The 9,155-nt window shown below is 39.9% G+C and overlaps 1 protein-coding gene across 1 annotated transcript; it reads right to left on the bottom strand.

Annotated features, from left to right (window-relative positions):
- Positions 1 to 4,648: 4,648 nt before the first annotated feature.
- mettl18 (methyltransferase 18, RPL3 N3-histidine) lies at positions 4,649 to 8,914 on the bottom strand. Its single transcript, XM_069717937.1, has 2 exons — positions 8,701 to 8,914; positions 4,649 to 5,764 (listed from the first exon to the last, which is right to left on the bottom strand). The coding sequence occupies exons 1-2, from the start codon at positions 8,800 to 8,802 to the stop codon at positions 4,802 to 4,804; spliced, it is 1,065 nt and encodes a 354-aa protein (XP_069574038.1). The 5' UTR covers positions 8,803 to 8,914; the 3' UTR covers positions 4,649 to 4,801.
- Between the last annotated feature and the right edge of the window lie 241 nt (positions 8,915 to 9,155).

Genomic DNA, 9,155 nt, shown 5'->3' with positions numbered 1-9,155 from the left:
ATTTTCACCTCATATAATAACACTTCTGAGTAACAACATACAGGTAGCCTATACCTCAAAGAGAGTTGCATTAAACATTAAATACTAAAATAGTGCAACTCTATATTCATGAATATTTGTCTCCTAAATCCATAAAACAGCATTCTGTTCTGTATTTTATACTTCAGTAGCTTTTGATGCCTTCTTGACTTCTTATCTGGGCTGTGTGGATGGTCCTCACTCTTTGCAGGAGTGAAGCAGGAAGTGCATCTTGATTCACCTGTGCTGGCTGCTCTTAAGCTGTAAATGTTTGTAGATTCAGTTGTTCACTCTCTCCCCCTGAGCATGCCATTTGTTGTTCGGATTTGCCTGTTCAGTACACTTCACTTTTTATTCATTTATGCACTCAAGGCAACATTCATATTACTCATTTAGAAACTTCAACATTACCCTTTCTTAAAAAAGATCTTATGTTAAAAAGTCAAAAGAGCTCATCTGTCATCTCATTATATCTACAGTGGGACATTTTCTTTGATTCCCATGATATTCTAATTGAAACGGATGCTAACTGTTATATTTACTTATATTATTGTGAGCTGATGTTGCTAAATGCCGTTACCAGTGCGACAGATTTTGTAGAACTAGAGCTGAGATAAGATCTGAAAAAAATTAGTTCTGCATGTGTTAGTTATTATGCAACATGGCAGCCCCTGTATTTGTCCTTTTTTCTTGTGTACTGTGTAACTCACATTTCGAATTCGCTTTATACCTCAAATAAAATGTTATTAGTTGATAAATTACAGAGAAAAATAATTGACTTTGACTTACTTTATTAACAATTTACAGTACGCTACAATATGCTTAACATCCACATTTATAAAGACAGATCAGAAATGTTTACTTTATTCACAGTAAAATTAGAAATTAAATCCGTATTCATGATTTTAAGAAACCACCAATATACAATAGAAATTAAATATATAAGTTACATGTTGAAAACCTGAGATATAATTTATACCACACGAGTCTTAATGCTTTCACATGATCATGGTTTCTGCTCTCATGGCGCTGTGCAGTATAGTTGAATTCAGAGTACCATCCCAAAAGAACTGAGTCCATAGATGACGCCTGAAGATGCCACCATCTATGGAATTCAGTTCTCATAGTAGAGCACTTATAAAAACCAGGAGTCTCTTCATCTATTCTTATTCACCTCTTAATTAGCTCTCTGCCTAATATTAAAAAAGGAAATTAAAGCCACTTGTCACCAGTAATACAGCATAAATTTTTTTAATAAAAATGAACGATAAAAAGTGTGAGAATAAAAACAGGAACAAGAGCATTGACACAACATGTTGAGCAGCATGTTGGGGGTAAAGTCATACGTCCCCATTTCTCAAGAAAAGCAGGATGATGAGATGATAACGTCAGCTCCCCTTCTTCCATTGTAGGGTTGAGCAAGAGGCCATTACATTGGTGACTAAAGTTGATCTTAAACAGCGATCAGTCATAGTTGACATTTCCATCATACAGTAGTGCAATTAAAAAAACTTTTTAATGAGTTGGTAACAGCTTGAGAGGCATTTTATTTAAGTTAAAAAAAAAATTTAAAAAAAAAATAAAAGCAAAGTTGAAAACAAACCTCCATAATGCAGTTATGTTTGAATGGATCCAATTGTGTGGTTAGACAGAGCTTATGGAGAGTTTCCAGGTCATGTGAGGGATCCAATCATTCCTTAACTTATGTATTCCTGGAAATGCTTTCACAGTCACTGAAATGGAAGTCTGTCTATGGGGCTGATGTAAGCACTGAATCATCATCTTGGTGATAGTGCTCTGGTCAAACAATGAAATTACTCATCAGTTATAGTCGTACACTCCCAAGGAAAGAACTTTGGGACAGTGTAATTAGTGACACACAGTACATCTTTGAACCCTACAAAGTAAGTTTGATATTAAGCAACCTGTGCTACAGTACAGATTCTCTTCCCTCACTTAAAAATCACCTCATTCAAGGCCTGAGGTCAATATTGACAGTGACAGTAGAGTGAAATAAATTCTCAATGTTATCTCAGTCGCTGTAGTTTATTCATTATGTGTGTGTGCATTCTTTTATGGCACAGTAAAGTACAATGAACTTTCTAAGGAAGGCCACACCTGAACACGCTCAGGAAACTCATATTTTTCCGGCCGCAGAAACAACCGGTTCTACAGCCTATTTACTAGACACAAAAAAAACACCAACGAGGGCATAAACAAAGTCTTAAGGTCATCACAAAATTAAACAACCCTCATTCAAAGATCAGTTTGGTTAACATAGTATAACATGTTTCACACAGTTCATCTGCTGATGTTCAGAAAATGTGGAAGTTAGTATTTCTTTGTAAAAACTCTTTCCTACCTCTACCTCAAAAATGTTGCAACTTGCTGAATGTGAAACGAGCTGAATGTTTGGCGCTTGAAGTTTTGGTGAAACATATAATATAATGTAATCATTTGAAATAAAATGGGCTCAGTTTGAAAAAAACATAATGTTTTGTATATATATACTTACCCCAGTCTTTCACTGAAGAATTTCAATTCAGATCCTGGATATATGAGAAATAAACCTCCTCATAAAGGCCTCCCGCGACTGCGCTCTTGCGGAGTGAAACTTTAAACACACTTCAGCAATTCCATTTCGACAGAAAGATGTTTGAGCGTTGACTCAGCAGCAAGCTTTACCACACTCAAGTGAACATACATCCCTCCCCAGTTCACCTGCATGTTCTACTCACTCTCCCATGTCCACCAAGTCCCAACGAAGGATGCAGCGTCGTGTCTGACATTCAGAGCAAATAACCTTAAATACCACCACCTTTCATATCACCGATCAGCCTACCTCCTCTCTTGTTTTTTCATACCCTCCCTCCGTACGGTAAGCCTGACAGTCACTTCCCAGTAAGAAGGAAGCAGTGGGAGTGAACAGCACGCCCCCTCACAGTGAATCAACATATAATAGTCTGACTTGCCCTGCCCCCTGTTCCCATAAAGTAAGCAGGGGAAAGGCTGCGTCTACTCGGGGAACCAGGAATTCCCCCACAGGCCATGAACAGCTGTCGAGATGAGAGACGATGACGAAGCCGACACTCTGGAAGTTTGCCGGCCAGCTATATGCAAACAGAAACCATGTTTGGTGTATTTTATGTGCGTATGAGTGAAACAGTGTTTAACACTACAGTATATTTACATAAAAGGCAGTTGGAAATTCAGTTCACGCACACAGTGGGCGTTGAGAATGCAAAGTCATGTTTAAGCTGGTGACACTATGTTTCCTCAAAGAGTTTTTTTTTTAAATCTTTGATGAATAGCATTTATCAACCGGGCAGTGCATAGTACTTGCGTCATGGGCATGTGTAGGATGATAAAGATTCGTGTGATTATTTGTATAGCTGATGTCATTTTTTAAGGTAAGGTCACAGCCTCTAAAAAAACGTGTATGCTCTCTGATGGTCAAACATGGTTAGGGTTGCGATACTGATTGTGTACAATAAAAAGAACAGGACAGAAGTAGGTCAACGGGGTAACACCAAAGTTCTAAAATTCATATTTTGACAACTTTATTGAACCCTGTCCAAGCACACACTTTAAAAATCCCAGGGAAGTAGAATAGTCATGATTTCAGAGGAAACAGATTAACATACTTGGGTCGACACGAGCAAAAGAGTTGCAGTATCTAAAATGTTATGGTCTAGATACAAATAAGTTATAGTTCATACAAGTTTCCAATGTCAAAGAATATCTCAGTCATTTAAAATGCCTGCAGTCAGCGTTTAGCAGCCCGATAACAGAAGGAATAAAGGATTACCGATTTGTTCTACTTGGGAGCACATAATAACGTCGGCCTGAGGGCATCCCAGTGAATTCACTGGACAAAATATGATCAGATTGGCAGACAATTCCTTTGGCTTATTTAAACAAGCCAGAAGGCAGTGCTATTAACAGTTTCATTGTGCAGTGACCCTGTAAAAATCCTGATTTCCTCATCCTCTTTACCTTGTCACCTCAAATATGAGAAACTAGTCTGAACCTGATGCGCACTTCCTCAAAAAAAAAAAAAAAAAAAAAGCCCAGTTAGATTAATTCAATGGATTTCCTTGATCTGGACAAAAAGGGGATTTCACACAGTGCTTTAAAAATTACAGCAAAGGTCCCTCCTTGCACTAAGGTGCATATTTCACTGATGTGTAATACCAATACATGGCTTTTTGTTTTGCAATGCAGCACACCACAGATTATGTATTGAATTAAACTGAGATGAAACCAGCAGAATAAGAGGCACAGAGACCCCACAGAGTCCCACCATTGATGTGCAGTGACTCTAGAATCCACTTTCAAACTACATCCTTGGGCTGGTGGGATAAGTTGCAATTGACATTTTGCGCTGGACTTCAGAAACAATCCTGGCTTTCATGCTGGTGTTTGAACACTGGGGAAATCACTCGCAAAGGTCACTGAGCCCATTTCCTTTCTTTCCTCCCCATGCATCTAAAGACCAGTAACAGCCCCTTTCAACTGCACTTCAGTTACTGGCAGACATATTCAAATTTCTATATAGGAAGTGTAAGATGGTGGAGGTGACCAAAGAGCGAATAGGAGATGAGACAGCATTTTTTTTTTTATATATATATATCTCAGCTGTAACTTGTTTTACCACTGTGGTTTTAACATACACGTGCTTCATATAACATACCAAAAGTCAGTCCTGGGATTATTATTTTCATTAAATTGTGCATCAATAAATCCATTTTAACAGAGCATAAGAGTCCCCGACAGTCCGTATTCAAGTGTCCTTTGGCTTTTTGAAACGCAGCACTACTACATGTCTCTGAAGTCCTTCTTCCCCATCCCACAGGCGCTCCAGAGAAAAAACACCCCTCTGCTCCACAAACGTCTCGAACAGATGCAGTCCACCACCTACACCGAAGTAGTGGGATTTGGTGGCGAGGTAAACGAGTCCATCTGGTGCCAGCAGTTTGTGGAGGGTTTCATGTAGCACAGGGTAGTATGACGTGTTGTAGATGGTCTCTGATGTGAATATAATGTGGTATTTGGGCGGTGGGTCCGTCTTTAGAACCATAGGAAGAAATGTGCTCCAGTCACCAGAGAAGAACTGACACCTGGTTAGTGATGGGTGCTGGGATAGGTCTATAGCTGGCTTCTTAGGAGGTGGGTCGCTATCCCTTCCCTCCTCTTTCACCTTCTTTTTGCAACCGTCTTCCTTGTGTACTTTTCCCTCGGGCCTCCCTTCTTTCTCATCCTCACTGTCTTCTTCATTATCCTCTTGGCAGTTCAGCATTACATTCGGCACTGTGAGCTGTTCAATGACTGTACTGTTGTAGTCTTGGAAGTGGACCTGCATGGCTCCTCGCTTCAGAGCCAGTATTCCCAACAGCCCCGCGCCACAGCCCAAATCCAAAACCGCCTTCCCTCCAAAGGTCTCTCCATGTGTCTCGATCAGCTCCAGAAGGTCGTAAGTGCACTCCCACACCTTCAGCCCTCCCTCGTACACGCCAGAGATGAGATCAGACCTCTGCTCTGCCGAGCGAGAGAGAATTTTCTCCTTGTCCTCTCTCTCCGCGGCCGTCTGCTCAAACACAGTCTCGTTGAGGAAGTGCAGAGGAGGAAGAGTTCCAATGGTGACCGTTTCAAAGACAGCATCCATGAGGAGAAACTGTGGGTCATATGGTGGAAGGTACTCTTTGGCCTCTTTTACTGGCTCTGCTGGTTTGGTTTCATCTTCTGTCTGTAAAACACAAAGTAGAACACACGGTTAAGGAATAAAAGCACTCCCTCAGCTACAGTGGTGTGAAAAAGTGTTTGCCCCCTTCCTGATTTCCAATTTTTTTGCATGTCTGTCACTTAAATGTTTCAGATCATCAAACTAATTTAAATATTAGTCAAAGATAACGCAAGTAAACACAAAATGCAGTTTTTAAATGAAGGTTTTTATTATTAAGGGAGAAAAAAAATCCAAACCCACATGGCCCTGTGTGAAAAAGTGTTTGCCCCCTCCTGTTAAAACATAACTTAACTGTGGTTTATCACACCTGAGTTCAATTTCTCTAGCCACACCCAGGCCTGATTACTGACACACCTGTTCTCAATCAAAAAAAATCACTTAAATAGGACCTGCCTGACAAAGTGAAGTAGACCAAAAGATCCTCAAAAGCTAGACATCATGCCAAGATCCAAAGAAATTCAGGAACAAATGAGAAAGAAAGTAATTGAGATCTATCAGTCTGGAAAAGGTTCTAAAGCCATTTCTAAAGCTTTGGGACTCCAGAGAACCACAGTGAGCGCCATTATCCACAAATGGAGAAAACATGGAACAGTGGTGAACCTTCCCAGGCGTGGCCGGCCGACCAAAATTACCCCAAGAGCGCAGCGACGACTCATCCGAGAGGTCACAAAAGACCCCACAACAACATCCAAAGAACTGCAGGCCTCACTTGCCTCAGTTAAGGTCAGTGTTCATGACTCCACCATAAGAAAGAGACTGGGCAAAAATGGCCTGCATGGCAGAGTTCCAAGACCAAAACCACCGCTGAGCAAAAAGAACATTAAGGCTCATCTCATTTTTGCCAGAAAACATCTTGATGATCCCCAAGACTTTTGGGAAAATACTCTGTAGACTGACGAGACAAAAGTTGAACTTTTTGGAAGGTGTGTGTCCCATTACATCTGGCGTAAAAGTAACACCGCATTTCAGAACAAGAACATCATAGCAACAGTAAAATATGGTGGTGGTAGTGTGATGGTCTGGGGCTGTTTTGCTGCTTCAGGACCTGGAAGACTTGCTGTGATAAATGGAACCATGAATTCTACTGTCTACCAAAACATCCTGAAGGAGAATGTCCGGCCATCTGTTCGTGACCTCAAGCTGAAGCCAACTTGGGTTCTGCAGCAGGACAATGATCCAAAACACACCAGCAAGTCCACCTCTGAATGGCTGAAGAAAAACAAAATGAAGACTTTGGAGTGGCCTAGTCAAAGTCCTGAATCCTATTGAGATGCTGTGGCATGACCTTAAAAAGGCGGTTCGTGCTCGAAAACCCTCCAATGTAGCTGAATTACAACAACTCTACAAAGATGAGTGGGCCAAAATTCCTCCACAGCGCTGTAAAAGACTCATTGCAAGTTATCGCAAACGCTTGATTACAGTTGTTGCTGCTAAGGTTGGCCCAACCAGTTATTAGGTTTAGGGGGCAAACACTTTTTCACACAGGGCCATGTGGGTTTGGATTTTTTTTCTCCCTTAATAATAAAAAAAAACCTTCATTGAAAAACTGCATTTTGTGTTTGACTAATATTTAAATTTGTTTGATGATCTGAAACATTTAAGTGTGACAAACATGCAAAGAAATAAGAAACAGGAAGGGGGCAAACGCGTTTTCACACCACTGTATGTATAGTGTGAGTCTGAATACAGTCTGACTGGGAAATAAAGGGCCTACACAGCCTACATCTACCCAAACACGCTTTGGTTTTAAAATTCAACTTCCGCTACTTGATCAAATCACTTTTGAGTCTTCAAAGGAAGTTCCAATGAATTGTGAGTGCCTTTATGTAGCTGTTTTGAAAGCTATGTCTGGTAAGAAACACAATGACAACTGTTAAGGTTAAGATTATTAAAGCTTTCAGTGAGTATACAATATCTTGCTAACTTAATTACATAAAAAAGCATTAATTTGTAAATCCTATGAAATAAAATAACTAGTGGAAATATTGAAAGTGTTTTGAGGCTTTAATAATATATATTTTTTTTAATTTTTTTTTATAAATAGTACCAAACTTCAGTTAGCATGGCAAAGTAACATCTGCTGATGAACTGAATGTTGCAGCATCTGGGATCCTTCTTACTTCTGTCATTTTTTTCTGTTCAACATGATTAAAAGGTGGTTTACTGGTTGATGAACTTCAACATGAGACTATTACAAATCAGCATATGATTCTCTGTGTGTGACTGAAACACTGCTTGGTTGGTCAAAGTGTCACACCTACAAGAGCACAACTCTTCAGATGGTGTCTGATATAACTCTAAGTCATACAGTCTAAGACCAGTGTGAACTTGTTTGTTTTCCACTGTGACTTTTTTTTTGGGTTTTTTTTTTTTGAAATGCCTCAGCTGTGACATCACGACTAATAACCACATACATTATCAACCCACGCTCTCTAGTGGCTACACCCCTAACAGAATAATATTCATTGTTGATTTTGATAGAATCACCCATACAGCAGATATTATTCATTTGAAGAAAAAAAAAAAAAAAAGCCCAAAACTGCAGGCTTAACTTAGGCCTATATATGTGTTGTGTTACAGGTTAAGAAGTGTTTCAGTGTATTCTTATGAGTAAAAAAAAAAAAAGGTTTTGCATGATAATAGATAGGAATGGAATGAAATGCTGCTGTTCCTACAACGTTATTTAAGACACCACTAAGCAGTAAGTGCTTTGCAAAGGGTCTTCTTCCCCTCACGGCCCCCAGCCCTGATAAAGTTACATGCGCTACTGCATGCAACGAGCATATTAATGTAATGTCTTTTAACAACGACCATACTTGATCGACAGCTCGTCGACTGTCATGTGTAGAAGGAAACTACAATCTGGCATTGTAAATTGTCCTGTCGGTTTTTAAATATTCTGGGTGCAACATATCATTGCTGAGGTAAACATTACTCACAGATTTAGCAGCATTGTCTTTCTTTTCAGTTTGGACTTCCTTTCTACCCAAGTCATCGGGGTTTGTTTGTGCTGGAAGGTCGAAATTAAAACAAAACGACATTTTTTTTTTTTTTAGTTTTTACTGACAACAACGACCGAGGCTGGTTTGAAGCCGGAAAGTTGGTATCCACCGTTTCACACAGGTTCCACGTGGGAAAACTCGCGTGCAAGTGTAGCTTAGCAGAGCCGCTGTGTGCGCGTGTAAGAACTACAAATCCCATAAATCTGAGCGCGATCGCTCGCGACTCCTAGTTTTTACACGTCTATGACTGATTTAACCGAGTCGACGTTTGTACGAGCGACTGTATGTTTAGAAACGTGTGAAATAGCCAATTTAGACATAAACAGGGTAAATTCGTGACGATGAGAAAAAAAAAATTATTCCGAAATGTGTGACTCGGACTACCGTGATGC

Source organism: Brachyistius frenatus, unplaced genomic scaffold (genome assembly GCF_029030835.1).
Source record: "Brachyistius frenatus isolate BFR_SWC_R1_liver_20210118 unplaced genomic scaffold, ASM2903083v1 Contig_183, whole genome shotgun sequence".
NCBI classification, from domain to species: domain Eukaryota; kingdom Metazoa; phylum Chordata; class Actinopteri; family Embiotocidae; genus Brachyistius; species Brachyistius frenatus.
The sequence above is the reverse complement of the archived record's forward strand: the minus strand, read 5'-3'. Positions and strand labels throughout refer to the sequence as shown.

What these genes read in the sequence shown, in the direction of transcription:
- mettl18 (XM_069717937.1), bottom strand. Translation starts at nt 8,802, where the DNA reads ATGTCGTTTTGTTTTAATTTCGACCTTCCAGCACAAACAAACCCCGAT. An exon ending in AAGACAATGCTGCTAAATCT is followed by an intron (nt 5,765 to 8,700) that starts GTGAGTAATGTT and finishes TGTGTTTTACAG; the next exon opens with ACAGAAGATGAAACCAAACC.